This window comes from Zalophus californianus, chromosome 14, assembly GCF_009762305.2.
Source record: "Zalophus californianus isolate mZalCal1 chromosome 14, mZalCal1.pri.v2, whole genome shotgun sequence".
In the NCBI taxonomy this organism is placed as follows: Eukaryota; Metazoa; Chordata; class Mammalia; order Carnivora; family Otariidae; genus Zalophus; species Zalophus californianus.
In genome coordinates this window covers 93,463,366-93,485,870 of record NC_045608.1, presented here as the reverse complement: position 1 = coordinate 93,485,870, position 22,505 = coordinate 93,463,366, and the positions used below count along the sequence as shown (strand labels likewise).

Genomic DNA, 22,505 nt, shown 5'->3' with positions numbered 1-22,505 from the left:
AAACGACAGTATCTTTGGGACTTAAGAATGACTTGAATTTAAATACACGACAAAAGTGGCACAAGGTCGAAAGGGTGCAGGGAGGTAAACGTTACTCCGAGACAATATGTAAAGGAAGTAACTACCTGCAGATTTGATAGATTGAGAACAATGATCTCAGTTCACAGGCTAACTACTAAAAGAATAAATATGGCTTAAAATCTTCTAAACTAGTAGAGAAGAAAGTGGAACTCTACTAGAATTATAAAATGGTAAGACAGGAGAAAAATACAGAGCAGGTGAGTCATACTAAAAAAACAAAATAAGATGATAGGTTTAAACCAGAAATACAACAGAATCACAATAACTGTGTAGGTACAGTTTGTCAGAGTAGGTAAAAATGAAACGTAAGAGACACACATATACACACACACACACACAGAAGGGAAAGTGCAAAATGGAGCAAGACAAGCCAAGCACATTACACCCAGCAGGCATGGCTATATGAATATAACACGAAGTAGAATTTAATGCAAAAAGCTTTCACAGAGGGGTGCCTGGGTGGCTCAGTGGGTTAAGGGTTTGACTCTTTCAGCTCAGGTCATGGTCTGGGGGTTATGGGGTCAAGCCCCATGTCAGGCTCTGTGCTCAGCTTGGAGTCTGCTTGAGGATTCTCTCCCTCCCTCTCCCTCTCTCTCCCCCATTCTCTCTCTCTCTCTCAAATAACTCTTTTTAAAAAAAAAAAAGCTTTAGCAGAGACAAAGTCACTTTATAATAAGAAAATGCTTAATTCAGCAGAAATATTTAACAGTTTAAATTTGTATACATCTGATATCAAAGCCACAAAATATATAATGCCAGCAACAGAATTCCAGAGAAAATAGATTCCCAATACCAATGGGAGATTTCCACCTGACGCTTTGCAAGTGTGACAGAAGGCACAGAAAAGCCAGCGGGGATGCGGAGAAACTAAAAAACAAGATTAACAATCTCGGCCTAACAGACGTGCACACATTCCAGCAATCCAGCACCCAGGTTTAAGTCAACTAGACACCCAGCCCTACAATGCATCTCAGCAAAGTTCATGCATCTGAAATGACTAAGATACATTCTTTGACAACATAAAAAAAAAATATGAACACAGATAATAATTAGGAAATGCAAATATGCTTATAATAACCACAGGTCAAAGAAGAAATCACAGTGGAAATTCTGTACTGACAGTAACAAAAATACCACGTACAGAAGCATCTGGGATGTAGCCAAAGCAGTACTTCTGTGTGAATTTATAGCCTCAATGACATATTCAGAATGGGAAAAAAGGCTGAAAACTCGTAACTGAAACATCTATCTCAAGAAGAATAACACAAACCAAAAAAGGTGTGAGGAGAGAAGATAACAATAAATTAGAGAAATATTATATAGCACAAAGAATCAATAAAGCCTAGAGAAGGTTTTCCCAAAAGACTTCTACAGCTGATACACCTACTGGAAGACTGGTCAAGAAAAACAGAAAAGAGGAACAAGTATCAAGAGTGAGTGACAAAGATCAACCCCACAGACCCTACACATTTGAGGTCAAAGGAAAACATTATCAACAGGCTTGTGGGAATACACCTGAATACGGGCACAGGGGACATATTTCCTGAGAACTGTAACTGCAAAACTGACCGAAGAAGAAATCAAAAACTTGAAATCAACTTTTTAACTATTTAACTATTTACAACTACTTGATAAATATATTTAACCTATTAAAGACATCCACTCTGCCAAATATCTTTTCACAGTAAAAAATTCAGGCCTCCCTAATGTGTAAATATCAAGGAATAAATCATTATAATTTTACAGAAAATATTTTAGAGAGGAGAAAATGAAAGAAGACTTGTCAATGTACTCATGAGAATGGCATGCTCCTGACACTAAACACCATCAGGAAAGTTACAGTGGAGTCAATCATATGGACCAATGCAAAAATTCCACAAAAAATACAAACAATGGGATCCAGTAACACAAAAAGAATGGTATATCATGATTAAGTTGCATCTTTCCCCCAAAGAATAAAGGCAGGTACCACATTAGAAAGCCAAACAATATAATTTTTCATATTAAAATATTAAGGAAAAATTTAAAGATAAAATATCATTTCAATAGATTTTAAAAATCTATCGAAAACTATAATCATAATTTTAAAACAAATTTTAGCCAAATAGTAATAGGAAAAACTTCCTCAGGGGGCGCCTGGGTGGCTCAGTCGGTTAAGCGACTGCCTTCAGCTCAGGTCATGACCTCAGGGTCCTGCGATGGAGCACACATCGGGATCCCTGCTCAGAGGGAGTCTGCTTCTCCCTCTCCCTCTGCTGCTCCCCACCTGCCCCCCGCTCGTGCTCTCTCTCTTGCTCAAATAAAATCTTTAAAAAAAAAACTTCCTTAGGATAAAAAGGGTTTCTATAAAAACATATAGCATACTTGATGAAATCTTGGAAGTTTTGCCTTTTATGATGAAAACAAAAGCAGAGTCTATTATTAGTACTTCTGCTTAACGTTGTATCAGGAATCTTTGATACAGTGATAAGGAAAAGAAATAAATGGTGCAGGAATCAAAACTGTCATTATTTACTGATGATACAATTACCTTAGAGAAAGTCCAATAAACCCCAGATTAATAATTGAAATCAATAAAGTTTTACCAAAATTGATGGATTCAATCATTTTATAGAAGTCACTTGATTTCTCCATACCAGTAACAAATACAAAGGAAACAGTTCTTTCAAAACCCATAGTATTTACAACAGCATTTGAAAAATATCAAGTATCTAAGAACAGCTCTAATAAAAGTTGTGCAAGATTTCTACGGAGAAATTTTTTAAAATTTGAGATACGGCAGAAGACCTAAAAAATTAAGAGTTATGTTGGGGCACCTGGGTGGCTCAGTCGGATGAGCAGCTGACTCGTGATTTCGGCTCAGTTCATGATCTCAGGGTCATGGGATCGAGCCCTGTGTTGGGCTCCATGGTCATCAGGGAGTCTGCTTGAGATTCTCTCCCTCTGCCCGCCCACCCCCCATAAATGAATTTTTTTTCTCTAGATTTTATTTCTTTATTTGACAGAGAGAGACATAGCAAGAGAGGGAACACAAGCAGGGGGAGTGGGAGAGGGAGAAGCAGGCTCCCCGTCGAGCAGGGAGCCTGATGCGGGGCTCGATCCCAGGACCCTGAGAGCATGACCTGAGCTGAAGGCAGACACTTAATGACTGAGCCACCCAGGCGCCCCTGAATAAAAAAAATCTTAAAAAAAAATTTAAGGCTAGATTCATGGTCTGAAGATATAGTATTAAATGCAAACAGCCAGTGAGAACAAGGCTGCTCTTGAAGAGCACGAGGAGGAAGGCCCTTTCTAGGAACCACTAACTCAGGACAAAGGTGTGTGAGTTCTGGCTCAGGAATAGACAAACCCCCCAAGGGGACAGCACAGGAGACCCAGAGTGGCCTGTGCGTGTCTGAGTCCTAGCGTACGACGGAGGGGCTCTTGTCACTGAGGAACAGTCTTTCTTACAAGGTATGCTGAGACAACTGGTGTGGAAAGCAGTGATACATGAAAATCCTGTTTCACACTATTAAAAAACCCCACCACTTCCAGCGGTCAGACAACCCTGCCATGCTTTCAGAAGCTAATGCAGGAGGGTAGCTCCATCATCCAGAGCACAGAACGGCTCTCTGAACAACATAAAGAGTGTAACCAACAGCAAAAAAGACTTATAAATTTGACTATGCAAAATTAACATTTTTTCATAATTTCACCAATAGTAAAAATTCAAGCTATAGATTGAGAAAGACTATCAGTAAAACACGGACCTGAAAAGAACACCCATATCCTGCCCAGTAGGGCCAACTTTTTCAGGTTAGGAGAGCTGGGGACAGTCTTTTGTGACTGGATGCTCCACTCTCTGGCCCTGTGGGTCCAGGCCTGTGCACCTGTGGCCACAGTGATTCTTCCTTTCTCCGCAAGGGTAGCACCAGTTTGCAGCGGGGCAGCTCTATCAGCCTGTTTCCTGCCTGTCGGATTTGGGGGGTCCAAAAGGCTTCCCTCATTTTAGCCTGTCTCTGTTCCTTCCAGCCCAGGCTGGTAGTGCTCCTGCTGATCCAGGATTCTCAAAAACTCTGTGCTTCTCCAATGTGTGTTATGGGGGTCCACACCACCTGACAAGAGGCTTCTGCACACATCTCTCCTTGGATAACCCCATCTGCTCCAGGTTCTGGCCAAGTGGGTGAGTGAGTCCATGAGTTACATACCTAACCTCTTCAGCAAAAAGCTGTCCAGTGACACCCTTGGCCTCTATCCTGTGCATGCTTTACAAACCGTGAATTTTCTATATTAGTATCTTTTGCAATCTGGATAGGCTGCAAATTTCCAACACCATTGACTGGTTTCCTAGGTTGGAAAAACTTTTTTCCCCAAGCATGCTAAATGGAAAAGGAGGCCCTACTGAGATGTTAAGAGAGTTAATTTCTAGGTTCCGAAGCCAATTCTGTACCCATGTTACCTGACATTTTCGATACTTGATTCTTACTGTGCAGTGCTCTGAGCAGAGCTGGGTACTCACTCCTTCAGGCAGTTAGGTGGCAGAATGGGGGCCCCGCTGCCCAAGCCACAGGGCCCCCATCGATTGCAGTGCTTTAGACAAGACGGGCCCATGTGTTTCTCAGAAGGGACAGAGTCCTCACTGTCAGCACCTTTCTACCCCCATCACCCATGCGTGCCCCCGTGAGAGTAAAGGTCCCTCTGACCCAGCACTGATAGGACAGTTTTCTGGACCATCAGCTAGAACGTGACACAACACTTGGAAATCATGTGGGGAGAAGAGCGACTGAACCAACAAGCAACCACAAGTGCCTGGCCTGACGGAGCCATGAAGAACTCTGATGGTGTGTGTGTCGTTACGAGTGACACAAACAACGCAGGGAACATATATCCAGTTCAATTACAAGAGTTAAACCCTGTAATGTTTTCCTTGAAAGACAAAGTAAATTATATCAGGTGGCTCAAAAATATTTTATTCTGTCGAGAAAAACTTCTAGGAAACAGCCTAAGTTTGTTAAATTTGAAAAGCCTTTGAACCAACCAAACACACCAGAAACAGACTCACAGACACAGAGAACAAATGGGTGTTTACCACAGGAAAGGGGGCTGGGGAAGGGTGAAGCAGATGAAGGGGATTAACAAGTACGATCCTCCAGTTAAAAAATAGGGGAGTCACGGGGATGAAACGTGCAGCCCAGGGAGTGTAGTTGGTAAGACTGTGGGAACTGCACGGTCACCAGCAGGGGGCAGACTTCCTGCAGGGAGCACCTGGTAAGGCGTGGAGCCGTCCAATCGCTATGCTGGACACCTGAAACTAACGGAACACTGGACTTCCATTAAAAACACGTGTTAGGTCAATAGAGGAAAAAGCATTTAACTTTCCAAAATTGTGCACTTTCAAAAAAAATTTTTTTAAATCTATCCTTTATTAAATTGAAAAGCGTATTTAGCAAATACGAAAACATATTACTATTCATATTTTATGGAAACTTTGCAAAAGGAAAACAAACTTTGTTGAATCAAATGTAAACATGAAGTCCTTAAATCAGCATCCTAGGCTTTTCACATTTTACAGTTTTCATTTCTTCTGCCACATTTGTCTAACTGGATTCTCAAACTGTGAAAAACAAGACAAAGGATCATGTTGAAGTAGGCGTGAGACATTTTGGAGCTAAAAAGAGGTGCAGGTATAATTCTGTCTAGTAAGTCTCTCCACACTTGACTGAACATGTAAATATAAAACTGTTGACTGGAGGGGCCGCCTGGGTGTGTCAGTCACTGAGCATCTGCCTTCGGCTCAGGTCGTGGTCCCAGGGTCCTGGGATCGAGCCCCACATCGGGCTCCCTGCTCTGCAGGGAGCCTGCTTCTCCCTCTCTCTCTGCCCCTCCCCCGGCTTGTGTTCCTGCTCTCGCTGTGTCTTTCTCTCTCTCTGTCAAATAAATAAAATTAAAAAAAAAAAAAACACCAAGAAACTGTTGACTGCAAAACCAGAACAAGACAAACTTGCAGAAACTTAGTACATTCCTCATTTTGTAAACAGACTTTTAAAAAGGCTATATAAGCTAAACAAACAAAAACAAAGATCTGTTTTTGTGTAAATGCTGGTATATTTACATATATGTAAACATGCGCATTCATATTTATAAGTCTGTATATGTACACGTATCTGAAAAGTTTTAGTTTTTACCAATAGTAAAATTACAGATACCTATTTCTTTCTCTTTTATTAGATATTATCTAATTTTTTACTATAAATATATATACAACTGAAATACAAAAAAAAAACATTGAAAGTTAATATCGGCCTAAAAATGCTTATAATGTATATTTCATACCTATAGTTCATTTTTCCTGTTAATTTGACAAAAGAAATGGGAAGTCTCTTTATACTGTCATTATGCTGAAGAAATTAGAGTCCATAGGAATAAAATATTTCACTAAAAAATATAATAAAAATTTGAATAGTGTTCAGTGGTTTCCACTGGTTAAATACGGAAGTGCTCCCGAAAAAAGAAGGAAGAGAGTCCCCAATAGGCCTTCTGCACTATGAGAGTCTTGAAAGGGACATCAGAAAAACACCTTAGAACTGACAAAAGCAACACAAATGAAGAAAAACAAGATTAATGAAGCAAAAACACAAACCAAGGCAAAAAAAACAACACAGGATTTACTAAGAAAATAGGTGTTTGCTTGATGGATGTAGGAGTAGGAGACTTTTGTGGGCAGCTGAAGGAGAGTAGAGGAGTGTGCTAACAAGCTAACACTGCAGTGCCAGTCCCTGTGGACACAGCCTGAGCAGGTGAGGAGGGGCTCCCCACCAGGCAGGGGGGCTCGCACCAGGGAAGGGGGCTGGTTCACACCGGGCGGGGGGCTTGCACTGGGTAGGGGGGCTGGTTCACACTGGGCAGGGGGCTTGCACTGGGCAGGGGGGCTTGTTCACACTGGGCAGGGGGCTTGCACTGGGCAGGGGGGCTGGTTCACACTGGGCAGGGGGGCTCTCACTGGGCAGGGGGGTTGGCTCATACTGGGTAGGGGGGGGTTGGTTCATTCCAGGCAGGGGGGCTCACAGGGGTAGCAGGGTTGGTTCACACCAGGCAGGGGGGCTGACACTGGGTAGGCGATTGGTTCACTACAGGCAGGGGGGGCTCACAATGGGTAGTGGGGTTGGTTCACACTGGGCAGGGCGGTTGGCTCACACTGGGTAGGGGGGTTGGCTCACACTGGGTAGGGGGGTTGGCTCACACTGGGTAGGGGGGTTGGGTCACACCAGGCAAGGGTGTTCCCACTGGGGAGTAGGGTTGGTTCACACCAGACAGGTGGGCTTGCACTGGGCAAGGGGGCTGGTTCACACTGGGCAGTGGGGTTCACACCAGGCAGGGGGGTTGGTTCACACCGGGCAGGGGGGCTGGTTCACACTGGGCAGGGGGTTCCTGTTGGGCAGTGGGGCCCCAAGCTCACACCTTCCAGCACTAAGTGCTGCTGGTGCCTAGTGGGCTGTGTGTGGGGTGCTAGGCATGTGGCCTTCTTTCCCGTGGGAATTGTATAAGGAATCCTTGTCGGCCTCAGACTCGAGTCAGGAAGCTCCTGGGGAAAGCTGTGACATTCATTCAAAGCAGAAATGACATCAAGGTCCTTGATCTAGGGAGCAACAAAGTCAAGCTACATCAGCAGATACAATCCACAGAAATGCGTGGTTGAGTGGACATAGAGAGTAAGGGAAGGGAGGCTTCCAATGCTAGTTTTGGGAAACATACCCACTGGTGTGCCACGTCTGCAGGGAACTCTGTATTGCATTTACTGTAAAAGAGTGAAAACACCAGCAACACAGACTTATCACATTTGCAAGCTGACTTTCCTTTGGGGCCGTTCTTTCCAAGCCCTGCACTGAGGATGTGGTGTGTGCCATGCACCGGGCTGGGGCTGCTGGAGCGGCAGTAAGCTGAGCCAAGGCACTCTCTGCCGGGTTCCACGCACGCGTCGGGCCTACGACTGCATCCATGTCCCCAGGGGACACTGGGTGACGTGCCGGGTGCAGATCAGGGCTGTGGGGGGTGGTGACTAGGCATCCGGGCTGCGTGCGTTCAGACCAGGAACTGCCCGCTGGACCGTCCCATCTGAAGGAGTTGGCCCGGGAAGACTGATCAATGGCTATATTCTGCCTGTTTCCACTTACCCAGTGAGTTTCTGGGGACAAAGCTCTGTCACCAGAGCCCCCTGCTGGCACTCGGTATGCATCTAGGTGCTAACGACACTGCATGATAGCTCAACCGATGGTCTGCACACTCGCAGCTCCTCAGAGCAGGGCGGGAACTCTGTGACGCGTCCGTTCAGTGAGGGTGTGAGGAGCCCTGGGGCATGCCCTGCACTCTGTTCTAAGCACGGAGCCAAACGCAGCCCCTATCCTCACGGAGCGTGGTGAGCACAGAGTATCAGAAAAGCAAGACCAAGTATCAGTGACCAGTGGAAACGTCAGCAGAATTAAAACAGGCTGATGTGATACACCAAGAGGCTAGTTGGCAGTGAGCACCGAGCCCAGGTTAGGAGAGGCTTCCTGCAGCTGAGAAGGGCCAAGCCTGGAGTGTGGTGTGGTGGTGGAGGGAGACACACAGGGCTGGGAAGGCAGGCTGGCCACATCAGGCATGACGCTGAGGCAGTCAATGGGAGAGCGTCCACGGGAGCAAGTGTTCCAGTTCCAGCAGAAACAGCCGTGAATGCACAAGACTGCGTGTTCTTGGAGGAGTAGAGACAAGCTCCCCGTCTCAAACAGCAAGTGGGGGCTGGATGCGTGAGCGGGCTGTACACAGGACACTGTCGTGGGCACAGCACCCTGGGGGCACGCTACAGCTCCACTTAGATGTACGTAAGTGAAAGAGACTTCACCTTTAGACAAACTTTTGGAGAAAGCTGGTCTGTAAAGAAGCCTTTCCCTTCAGAATGTTTACATCCTTGCGCAAGACTGTTCTAGTCTATGTTACTCTGTTCTGTGTTACAAAAGATGCTTATTCTAGCTTCATGCTTTATACATGATTAGGCTTGAATTGCTCGTTCATGTAAAAATTTTCAGTCTTACATACGAAGCATTTTTTAAAATATACTTTGTGGAAATATTTTAGAATGGACTTATATATATCCGTACTGTAAATATTAGTAAATTAAACTCATTAGATACCTAATATTAACTATTTAGATCCTAATTTCAAGTTAGATGGGTTATCATTTTGAAAAATTGTTCATATTAAAGTCTGTCTTACTCAATATTTTATCTCACTTGACAGATATATTAGATTGTTTCTGAAATATAACTTAGTGATGCATATAATCCAATGGCACTAGAAATAAAGTCTATTGGCAATAAACAAAACTGTTTGTTTTATCAAGAAACATCTCTCAATTCTTGAATATACTATCAAAACATTCATATAAGGAAGACCATCAGATTTCTAGATTATTCTAACAAAACTGACTTTGCCTCCCCAAAATACTATTTTCTACAGAAGCATTCCTTAAGATTCATCAGAGTTGTTGGCTCCTTCCTCTTTAGCTTTGTATGGATAACTTCTTCCATGCTGACAAAGATAAATTTCAATAAAATCAAACTCAATGAAACCAGTTCCTTGTATTCTCTTAATTCTTACACCTACCTGATGGGAATGATGTAGGAGAAGAGAAGGAGGAACCGAAACAGGTTGCGGTACCACGGGCCTACAAATCCTTGTAAGGTTACCATAACAACCGAGAGAGCAACTAAAGCCACAAACAGTGCTTTGGTCAGCTGATTGAGTTCAAGGTCCAACAAACCAACCTGAAAGGAAAACACAGAATTAGGGCATAACCATAATGTCCCTAACATGACAAATGTGAATACATGATAGTGATGAATGACATCCTTAAATCTCCTCTTGTACTGACCTTAACTATAATAAAATACAAAACGGTATTAACTTTACTCTTCTCCTGAAAAGCCTCTGAGAGATTTAAGCAGAATTTCTGAAAGGGAGTCATGATCCCCAGGAAATTCCCAGAAAGGATTTACTGCGACAACGGGAGTCCAGGGTATCCAACCAAAAAACACCCAGATCCTCTGTCAAGATGAAGATGCTATGACAGCCGACTAGGGCAGACTGGGACGGGGCGGGGGGGGGGGGAGGGGCGGCGCAAAGCACAGCAGAGCCCTGCTCAGGCTGTGGAGAGTGGATGTGTGTCTCTCTGCACGTGGAATGCCAGCTAACTGATGCTTAAGTGCATCCCACGTAAGGATTTCATGTTCACGTGGAGGCTCCCAGGAAGAGGACAGTGTCTGTCATCCCTCTCTGCCAGGAGTGTCTCTGAAAACACCTTCTCTGAATCAAGCAGAAAAGCAACAGACAAGGTAGTTAGCTTGACGGAATGCCTTTTTAATGTGCACAAATCCTACGCTTTAGGTTCTCCCAATAAGGTATACAACCCCAAATTCATTCTGTGGATTGGGCAAACCGTGAGGGGAAGCTATGTCCATGGGAATGAACTCATTTTGGGGTGCATTCTGTGTGGGATCTTGGAAACGGTGAGAAGTAGTGTTCATTCCTCAAGTCAGAAGTGATCTCAAGCTCTGGTGGTCTGCATGCTGCCCTCCCCTGCTAAGTTGCCTGGCTGAAGGACCACAGTGTGGTACAGCATGTGGGTGGACACAGGGGTGGGGTCTTGGGCTTTGCAAAAAGGCTTCAGAACCACACAGGGGGAGAGGTGGGGTCACACAGCAATGACATTTTCTCGGGAATCAAAACGTAGGCTCATTTGAATGCTGGCTCTGCCACCTCACAGTAGGACCTTGGGCAAACTGTACACCCATTTTCTTATCTGTAAAACAGGGTTACAGAAGTGCCTCCCTAACAAGACTCAGGGGGTTAAAGACGAAGCACAGCTCCTGGGACAAAGTAAGCCCACACACGTTTTCCTGTTCTCGTTCTTTGAGTTAGGAAACACTGAGATCTGAATCTGCACTTCCCACCTCTGTGGCCTTGGCCTTCCCCTGGCTACCCTCGCTTTCCTCAACCCCAAGCTGCGGCTCCCCGCCTGCTAACCAGGTGGGCTCCCTGCCGGCCCTGGAGAACCCACAGTCGCCCCTGGTGACTGCCCACCCTGCCTACTCCTCACTCACGGGACCCTGACAGGCACCGAGTCCTACCACCTCTGTCAGTTCACCACCATCTGAGCTCCTCCCGAATCTCGTACAAATTGTGAAAGAGAATAATCTAAAAAGAAAGTGATTGCCATAACTTTGATAAAATAAATGAGATACTACAATTCTCAAACTAAAGTGTTTGAGAATTACTGAGCTAATTAATTAGTAACTTGGTTTATTTTTTAGTACTTTTGAAAACCCCTAATTTTGGCCAAAATGAGGTTAGCTTTCCCCATGTCTCAGTCTTTAGTTTGTATCTGGTTGTGATTAACATCTGCCACAGACTTGCATGAGAACATTCGAACCTGTAGTTAGAAAAAAACACCAAACTTTGTCAGAAAGTGCAGGTAAGTAAGTGTAGCTCGCACGAAATCCACTCACTGAATAAATGGAAATGTCTGCTGAGCTTTCTGCTACAGCGTAAGGCGATGAAAAATGAGCCCACTGAGATTCCACCCGCAAAAAACAGCCAGTCTACTAGGAAAAATAAGATGAAGACCAGTGATAAAATTACAAAACAGAAAGTTTTCTCGTCTAACCCAGCTGCTGCCGGATGCCACTCCTATAGGCCTTTAAGAACAGCCTAGAAACACGGGAACCACAAGAAGCCAGAAGTAACCACTGACGTTTCTCTAGAGCCTGGGCTCTACCTGCTCACCCACCAGGACAAGGCAGGGTCTGCGTCCTGGGCGGGGCTCGGGAATCCCCCGACAGGCCCCACCCCAGAGGTTCCCCGCTCCACCCGTAGGCCCCGCCCCCAGGCCCCACCCATCGGACCCGCCCCCGTGGCGCTGCCCCATCAGACCCACCCCTGTGGCCCCGCCCCATCGGACCCGCCCCGTGGCCCCGCCCCCCGCCCTGGGAAGACAGCGCGGGGCCTGCGGAACGCGGTGTGGTCTGGCGACGCCCTAACTGAGGCTGTGGGCAGGTGCCTTCCCGTCCTGCTCAAGCGGTCACCTTCGGGCCAGGGGTCACCGCGAGGCCCCCCACCTGCAGGCCCCCCACCTGCAGGCCCCGCAGGCAGCGCCCGCCCCCTCCCCAGAGGACGGGCAGGCTGCACAGGAGCCCTTGCGAGCTTCTGGAAACCTCCGGCAGGGCCGCCCAGTAAGAGCCCTTGAGAACAGGGCAGCTCAAGAGCCCCGCACTGGATTTATCAACCGCGTTTGAAGAGCAGCACAACCAGGACAAATATCTTGCAATTTCCGCCACTTCAACTACTACATAGTTTATGCTTGAATTATTGAGAAAAATAGGTTTTTGGATTAGAATGAAGAAAAATTAAGCTGAGGAAGTAGAGCATGTTTCAAAGCCCAGACCCTTCTGCTGTGACAAAGGAGGCCTGAGTGTCAGGCCTCGCTGAGGGTCAGATGAAGTCATTATTCATTCAGTCAGGGAAAAAAGACTCAATTACCTCAACCTAAAGATGCTATCAATGAATGCAAAGTGCATATTTTACTCTATTCATCCAAATCCCATTAAAAAGTGAAAGGAATGATTTAATCTGGCCTTGCAGAGTTGGTCTTTTTTCTGTAATAAAATAAAGAATCACTGTCTTGCAAAATGCATAACCACTACCTCACATTCTCCCTGCATCCCAGCAGTGAAAGACTGTAAGCACAGGGACAAAAACAGTCAGAAATGAGTACAAAGTTTCCTTTGAAAAAATGCCACATAGAGGACCGCAATGAGCAGCAGCCCACTGCACACTGCTGTGCAGATAGCTCCAAGTATTCATACCTGTCTGACCAGGACGCAGGCGCTCAACTGCCTGACTCCCGCTAGGCGCGGTCCTCTCCCACACCCCTCGGATCCAAAGGGAAGCTTCAGCACTTTGAACTTTTTAAGTTTACAGAGCAAAATACAACTTTTCAATAACGGGTTGTTCTTTGCATTCTTTCAGGTAGCCCTTGTTGAACTATGATTATTCTTCCTCGAAAATCACTGCAACCAAGCTACAGTATATAGCATGATCTAAATTTGCTGGTTTTTTTGGTCCATTCTAATTAAGTCCACTTTTAGTTAATAGTTAATATTTTTATACTCATTTCTCTAAAACATGCTTAAAAAGTTTCTACAACTCGCTTAAAATGCAATCTGGACTCTTAAAAACAATATTCAGTATAAAAACTAGTTAACTCGTAAACTTACAGGTTTTATAAAGAAGATGGTAACTTCACTTTGATGTGAATCTCTTCCTTCTTTAAAAAATTTCTTTAAACACCTGAACAGAGCAAATACCTTTTGCTGTGATTGTAAAACCTTTCCACCCATAAAATATATTATTAATCACTCGAAGTAATTATGACTGTGTAAGAAAAGGTAAATTATGTACACTAGCAAGCAATTTTCAACATTTATTGTAATTTCCTATATTAGTAAAGCAAATTTTCTTCTACTTGTCATAATATTTGTTTTATTCGAAACAACTGTGATAACAAAATTAAATACGCTACTGGAAATTTTAATCTCCAGGGGAAAATTTGTGCATAATGTCTAAGATACCACAATGGTTCTGCAAAGGGGCTGTTCTAGGATAATGAACACAATAATTGCCTGTATAATCTAAAATGCTACTAATGGCAACGATCACAAATCCATTTAGCTCCTCTTTAATTTATGTACCAAGTTTTAAATAGCTAATGGTTCTCAGTAAAATAATGGTTTATACCAACAATAAAGGGTAAATACGGTATTCTGCTTAATCAAGAAAAGATCAGTCAGGTTTTTGTAAATGGACGAATGAGAGCCCGCCTTATCTCTGAGACGCAGCGCTGTCCCATCCATCTCAAAGTGAAACCCCTACCGCGCTACCAGGTCCCTAAGAAGTCAATGTACACCCCAAACTGGAACAAAGGTCTCGTGCTATACAAACTTGAGACAAAACAATGGGCCTTGACACCCACTAAGTGCTGACCATATGGTATTATCCCTGGAGGAGCATGATGTGAACATCAAAATGTTTTCACCATTCTTTTAAAACTCACATTTAACTCACCTGTTACACAGAAGTATTTTAGAATAACTAAACAGTAAGATGTGAAATGTCAAAAAGCCAATTTAAACTCTTGCAAGGAGCTAAATAATATTTTAATTTGTCCTATATTATCCCTGTACATGGATCACATTTTGAAACACAGAAAAGCCTCCAATCTAAAAGCCTAATAGCTAATTTACTCAAGACGACTCTACGCGGGCAGAAGTACGGCGTTATACATGAAAGATCACTTAGGGGAAAAAATAACGTTGTTAACGCTGTTTATCTTTTAGCAGCTAAACTACTCTTGGACCAGCCCACCGGTTCCTCATCATTCAGAATTTGGATCTTGACTAGAAAACTGAGACAGGGCGACACTTTAACCTAATTGAAATTCCTATAAAAAGCACATTCCTTTTAAATATCTTTGAAACAAATCAGCCCTGTATTTTCTACTTTTAGTAGAATCTTAAGAAACAAGAAAAAAATAAGTCATCTACAGACCTTCATTTGTACTTATGTATTTCAAATAATTGAAACTCATTTAACTCCTAATTCTTACAGCAGTAACTTTTTCCATTTTGGAGTTTCAATTGAAAGTATTAGTTTTTAAAAAGTGATGCTATATAGCCTTTTATTTTTTTCCTCAAGTCTATTTACTTACTCATCTTTGGACATGAACTACTAAGTCTGACGTGTCTGCTGCACACACAGCCTGGCCACACGCTGCAGCCGTGTTGGAGCTCTTACTGCTCACCGCCCCAGTGATCTGCGAAATAAGCAGCGTTTCTCTGAGCCATTTTAGTCTATTGGCTCAATAATCTGTGCTTTTAAAAGCTCCCTAAATAAGTATCAGTACGAAAATTCTTAATGTTAAAATATATCACCTTAATTTTTAAAAACAAGAATGTATATTTACACAATACACATTTTAAAGTCTGTTGTTAGAGAATATTTCATATCCTACATTTTTACCTACGAACAAATTTTGCCTGACTCTCCTATATTCAGCAACTAAGGTTTCTTCCCGTGCTTCCTATACAGTTATTACATAAGATGGTTTTCCTTAAGTGTTGAACATTTAAAAAGAAAATGGGGTTGTTCTATTTTTTACAGGAACAAAAAAGTACTGGTGGGAGGATCAGCTATTCAGCAAGAAGTAAAACCACTTTGCATATCAACGGGAGAAACTTAAGCGAGGAGACAGGAGATTCAAGGCAAACCCTAAGTGAGCCTGGTTTACACAAACTTGGGACTGAGCTCCGCTGTCAGACCGTGCATCATCAGCTGGCTGTCAGTAAACACGCTGCTGAAGGTGAAAGCCTTGCTGAAATCTGCAAACATGTTACCTGCTAAGTCGAGTGCACAATGAAGCTGTTTGGTCAAACTGCTGACCCTGCAGACCCCTGGAGAAATTTCAATACTGGTTTTAGCATTTCCGATAGGACACATATCCACTCAACAGGGCACTTTTTATAACTGACAAAAATGTCACAAAAATAGCAGGTTGTCTATGAACATATGTATACACACATGCACACATCTCAGATTTGGTTTTCCCAAACGCAGGCTTGTTGTATGGTCCTGAAAGACAACCTGCCTGGTCACGTCGGCTACTGTCTGACAGCTTCCTCTGTCATATTAGAACTTTTATTAAACTATAACCAATATGTCAGAAGTCATCAAAATTAATGCAATACAGTGGCTTAGAAATAAGTGCTAAGTTTAATTTTTAACATAAACTATTTCAAATACTCGTGTATACAACTTGTGGCACATCAATGCCATATTTAAACAAAAATGGAGTGAAAACATGCAAAACAGCCTGGAAATTATTTGGAAATTTAATGTGTACTCCATGTACACAAGTTACATCAAAATCCAGCACTGAGTATTAAGAAAACCCCGTAACTTTCTAATGTACAGTATTCCCAATCTTATTTCACAATAGTCCACATAATTTATTTGAAAATCAGGGACGTAAGAAGACTAAAATGCACCTGCCAGCGCTGTACCGACTATAACCTGAGTGCGCCGCAGTCGCGGGTCATGTTAATGTCTTGCTGCTCTTTGTAAACGATTCCTAGCTGGGAGAGACCGCAAGCGCCAAGGGACGGCATGCTGCCGTGGAGCCAGCAGAGGGCGCGCATGTCTGACGCTTATTTTTTTCTGAATCCTGAATGCCTGCTTTTTGAATGCAGAACTTCGATCTCTAATTCAACCAATTCAGTATATTGAATACATGTTACGTACATAGATGTATTTTTTTTGTTGCTTAAAAGGGTTACCCTAAACATCTAATTTCTGCCATGCAGAATTCAAGGCAGAACTGATAAGGACTTACAAGAGGGGAATTTCCTGAATAGAAACATACTGTTCTAGAAGGAATCATGTTTAGAGATCAGACATCCAGAATACGTTCAGAATACTGCAGGTAATCAGCAGAGTACTACAGGACTAAGGCTTCTGAAGATTTAGATCTATTATAAACTAAATTGATAAAACAGTAACAAGAGCTTACACTGATGGTTTCAAGATCCTGCATATATTTAACCTTATTTTTGTCCTAACAGTGTAGGAAGCTATCAATTTTAAATGGTTTTGCCAAGCCACTCACCAATTTAAAATAATTACTTCAATAACCTAAGCTATCCACTGACACCAGAAACCTTAACATTCAACATCATTCACATAAGTGGAATACCAAGTCAGGCATTTGGATTTCAATGTCATTAAATAAGCAGTTGATTTTGGTAATTTTATATTTAACAGATATTGACAAACAGCATTAACCTACTTTCAAATCCTTACTATCTACAAACACAACACCCACGAGTTGGGGGTCTAGCCATGTTATTGTGTTTAAACGACAAAGCCTGGAGGGATGTGGGAGGAGGGACGGGGCCCAGGTTGCAGGTACAAGAGCCACCTCACGCCCAGGGTCACGGCCTGCGGTACACCCGACGCTCTTGGGATTTCTTTGTTCCCTAGCAACATGAAAATCAGATTTTTCTAATAATAACCCTAAATGGTACTGATACTTTTACAGAAAGGCTTTTATTAGGTATCTTAAGAGTTGAAGGGGAGACTGTGTTTCCTGCAGCACTGCTGGTGGGGGGGGGGGGGTGCGCGTGCTGGCCTCTCCCGCGCTCGTCTCTTCACCGGTCTGCACGGATGAGACCAGACTGCCCAGCACCGTCTTCTTCTGGGAGACACGTGCACGCGTGCATCTTTACTTTCTTCTCAATGTGGCAAGTCCTCTGTTTTAAATATCTTGTGTGTGTGTTTCAGAAACACCCTTAAGACACATTTTTATTCATTAGATATAATCTGTAAAATATTATTGGCTAGAAAACAGTATTGTACTGCTAAGGATGTTAATAATACCAGTACTAAAATCTGGGCTCCATGACTACTTGTTAAGGAAATTACTAAACATACAGCCAGGCCTTCCAACTCTACTGCATCCTCAAACTGCCAAGCACAGTGACAGCTTCCCTTCGGGAGACCCTCTGAACTCTATTTAAAGAGCCAGAAAATAATTATGCGATCCCTTTCTGATATCCAGAAAATGAGGTGTTGAAGGAATTATTCTGGTGAGTGGCTTGGAGCTGCTGGACTACAGGTCATATGAAAAGGCTGGGTTTGGGGGAGGATACAGGTCAGAGCACCCCTTCCCCAGCACAGTCCACAGCGGGGATGCACGGGGCTGACGGGGGGATGGCCGGAGCAGCCCTTGGCCCTGGAGCCTGCCTGGCAGTGTGCCATGAGAACGGTTTTCGTTTCTTGGGGGTGTGTGTGTGTGTGTGTGTGTGTGTGTGTGTGTGTAAGAAATTGTATGTAATGGGGCCAGGGGTTACCACCTTTCCACCTGTATTTTTTCCCTTATAAAATTCTGGTTAAGGAAATGGCTCAATTTTTATTAGTAAATGAGGTCCCATTAATTTAAAATGAAACCTTAATTTCCAACCTGAGATCCTCTTTCATAAGAGGTCACGATACAGAGGAGTCTCCAAAATAAAGTCAGAAACTTGCTCAGTGATTAGCTTCAAAACGTTACTTACATCTAAACTCTTCCTTCGACGTACCAGCAAACACAATGTACATAATGGTTTGTGCAGGGGAGTTTACCAACTTTAGTCAACAGAGTTTTCATATAATAGATTCCAGAAAGTCTGCTTTCATGAGGGACTTGAGTCAAACACTAAACACAGCCTATGAAGCTGCTAGTTCTAAGTCAAACATCTTGGGGTGGGGACGGATGACAATTAGCAGGAAAAGAAGGCTTAATTGCTCTAGTGGTGCAGTTTCACGTAGCACGGTTCCACGTGTGAGCCTCTGCAGCGAGCCCCACGGGGAGCCACACTGTGTACCACCAGCCGCCATGTCACATGAAGGCTGCAATGGTGTCCGGTCACGCATCACTGTCTCCCCTCAATGTTTCTTAGATTATTGTGCAAATATGCAGGAATTTATGGACCACTTAAGGTCCCTACCCCAATCCCCAAATATCCGGCACCTATCATTACATAAACCAGTCAACAGTGCTTTTAAATCGAGAGTCATTAGCTGACTTGACAAGATCTATGACGAAGATATTTATTGGAACCCAAGCTAGGATCATGGTTTCACAGAACTCGTGAAGCTCCCTGACAATGCGACGCATGCCCCCGACTGTACCGGCATCAAGCATAGGGTAGATCCATAACACACTGGGGACCAGTGTCTCAAACATCTGGGGATGACACTGTCGTGAACACAGGGGCTCGTTCTGCCCGTGTCCTGGCACCCCCGAGTCAGCATCAGCAGTGACTAGCCCCTTATAAGGCCAACAAAGAATGGCAGAGAGAGAGACACCGATGGAGAGTGGCCAGTGGGTCTAACATCTAATTTTGAGTCAGTCCACGGTTCTCATGATTTACATTCTTATTTTTCAAGAAAAATGGAATTTAGCAGATTTGCTAAAAATTTTAAATGACAACTTCAGGTGGTTGAAGAAACTTTCCATCTTGCTTTACCTCCTTTATTATGAGAACTGTCTGTGTAAGAGCTTTATTAGTGGCATCTTGGCAAAATGTAACACTATTTTAAACATCTAAAATTTTTGTGTTACTTTATGTTTTCAAAGACATTTTATGAACCATTTCATACTTAATGGCTTGTAAGCAATCCCAGGAGTTAGGAATTGTGTGAAAAGTTGCCCAGATTGACGGATAAAGTGAAAAGGTCTGTATTAATTTCCAAATAAAGAAATGCATGGCGTGGTATCTCACGATGATTACACTCTAAAGTACCAATTAGAACGCATCAGAAACTAGAGCAAGTTGACACTCTACAATAAAGCAAATAATTTCCAGTTGGAGGGGCAGAAAATGTTAATATGCAATGTTCAAGACTACAAGAATCTTTGTAAAAGGAAGTAGCTAATAAGGTTTAATGATGCATGTCAGGAAGCCACAGTATGTAGGGAAACACAGCTGGCTTCATTTTGTAAACTATTTGATATACACATCTTTCTAGTTCGCGATTATCAGCTGTGCCAGTGCCACGGGGGACAGTTTAGCCTTCAAATCAGGGCATTCTTCTTGTTCTCTAAATTACAAGTAAAATACATTAATATAATATGGTGCTAGAAGCTAAGTGCCCTGACTAAAGTTTATCCGCTCACAAAAGAGGATTTAAAGAAGTCTTCTGTAAAATGTCATGGAAACAATCCTACCAGCCTAAATAGGCTACTAAGTACTAGACCCATTAAAACAAATCATAAAACAAACACAACGCCAGGATTTAGTGAATTAATTACCTTCACCAAACGGTCACCATCTTTCCTACCTTGTACATGAAAATACAGATGAACTACCACATGGTTGTACTGAGAAACCCCACGGCTGTGCTCCCCTGCCAGGGTTCCACGTGTGCGTGTGTGGAGGACCCCACTCCAAAAGGCCATACTCGTGCTCCTCACACACACTCAGCTCTGGGGGACTGCACCGTGCAGGTGCCAGCAATTACTAGCAGATGACAGAAGCACTCTGAATTTGTACCAGATGGCAGCTTAGGGTCACTGGAAGCCAGCAGGCCTTCCACAAGGAAACCCCGTGTTAGGCAACTATCAAACGTAAAAGCTCTTAGACACAAATTAATTATTCAGCCACCAGAAGACAACTGCTAGGTCACAACACTAATATCAAAATGCTGTTAAAGCACTCGGAGCCACTTATTTTAAGTGTAATTACACATATTAGCTGCTAAAAACAAGCATGCCACGTAATGACGAAAAGGTTGCCCTAAACTGAGAGAGCTAAAATTCTAGTAATTAGTGAATTGTCTTATGGCAGAAGATACTCAACAGGTTCTCACTCTGGATGAGGGCTGTTTATGGCTGAAGCCGGGAACAGCCATGGCCGAGTGGGTCTGCAGTGAAAGCTCCTCGGCACCTCAGCTGTTCCCGGAGAACACACGCCACCGATCACAAAGAGGGTACGGGGTTGCAGCTCCTCGGCGATCTGAGAAGAGTCTCAGAATCTCAGAGGTCGTCGTCTATCAAGCCTTGGTGCTCAAAAATATGACAGAGCACCCAGGCCAGATGTGAGGAGACAAGGGGCAGCATGATTTCCGAGAGGCTGTGCATTTTGACTGGGGGACGGACCCACCGTGAGCTAGTTCAATACTGGAGTCCGTCAGGCTACATTCTACATGAAAAAAGATGCAGGCAAAAGTGCTCCAGGCAAACAAAACATAAATGCATAAGTAACTGATTTACTTTAACAAGAGTAATTCCACACTAATAATTAACATAAAAGTTTTCATTTCTGGTCTGATTAATTTCAGACCTCTTATGACCTTAGCCATTTCCCACCCAACGGCCTTCCCCAAGTGCTGCTGCGTGACTCCCGTTGGTGGATCTTCCTAACTCCATCAGAGGTCAGCACTTGTGGCTGACCTCCCGGGAGCTTCGGTCTCCTCCTCCAGTCTGGCCTCCTGGGCCAGACACAGCCCAGCTGTGGATGCTCCCTGGGACTACTCATCCCCATAATCAGATCTCTGGTAGCACTTCCCTTTAACTACACATACTTCCACAAGGTCCATAAAATAAAGACTGGTCAAATTTTGCTTATCAAAATGTTTTTCTCCACTGTTTTTATCTAAATGTGCTAAAACTTGCTGACATGGCACCAACTACTTTGGGGAAAGCAGAACAGACTAAATCAAACGACTGACCAAAACCAACGACCAAGAAAGTAAACAGTCAACAAAGGCAAGTCTTTTATCCAGCAAAGTAATCAAAGGACAAATAACCCCACGGTACCTGCCTGTTCTACCTCAAGCCTTCCTTCCCACACTCTTAAGTGGGTTCTACCGAGTTCCAAGCAGGGACGGGGCGGTGTGTGTGGAGCCCTGAGGTTCTGGGTCGGGCAGGAAGGTGTCCTCGAAGAGCCAGGGTGGGGGCACGTGGAAATGCAGTCCTGAAGGACTCCCAGAGATGCACTCTACACTGCTCTGTGTCCTTCAGCATCTCTCGGAGCCTTGATACTTGACGGATGATTAACTGTCCTTACAAAACAATGCTCTCAAGAAAACAGCAAGGTGAGACACATATTCCTCCCAAAGGATAATCCTATAACTTACATGAAGAGCATTTTAAACTATAGAAGAAGCTGCTGTGAATTGCCTGAAGTGAGTGTTGGTCATCAGACTTCTCTTAAACAATGATCCACCGCAGGTAAGCTAATTTTTCTTCAATTTCCTTTCAAAATAAGTATGGCATGATGGTAGGAAATGGCACCATAATGACTAGAATTTAAACGAATTAATTCTTCCCAGACTATTTTTAAGTACCTATAATCCACGGCGGCACAGCCCATCTTCCCACCTGCCTGTCACGATGACAACAGGCCTCAGGCAGGCTTTAGCTCACGTGTCTTCCCAGAGCTCAGGGGCTCACGCTTCATCCTGGGGCCCCACTCCACGAGAATGGTCCACGTGCACAGGGCTGCGTGCACAATGTCTGCGTGAAGCGCCACGATGTCATCTGGCCTGTGTGCAAATTCGCCATCTTTGTTTCCTCTCTAGATGCACAACTAGTGACGGACTGTGGGCAGGAGACACAGGGAGTACCGGCGGGCACGCGGGCAGAGCCTCGCCTCTCAGCCAGGCCAACTCAGCACCACCAGGCAGCTGGCCCCACGCACTTCCCAGTGTGGCCCTTGGAAGCTCTTTCAAGGCGAGATTCATCTGGGCCCGCTGGGGTCTCTGGCTGAAAGGTACCCTCTCCACGGTGAGCCCTCTGCATGAATGACTCAGGCTGCCGG

At 44.0% G+C, this 22,505-nt stretch overlaps 1 protein-coding gene across 1 annotated transcript in view; it reads right to left on the bottom strand.

Annotated features, from left to right (window-relative positions):
• ATP9B (ATPase phospholipid transporting 9B (putative)) overlaps positions 1-22,505 on the bottom strand; it is a 266,980-nt gene that overhangs the window by 74,079 nt on the left and 170,396 nt on the right. Inside the window, 1 exon segment of the mRNA XM_035723907.1 lies at positions 9,700-9,860. Within this exon segment, the coding sequence (XP_035579800.1) occupies positions 9,700-9,860 (161 nt within the window).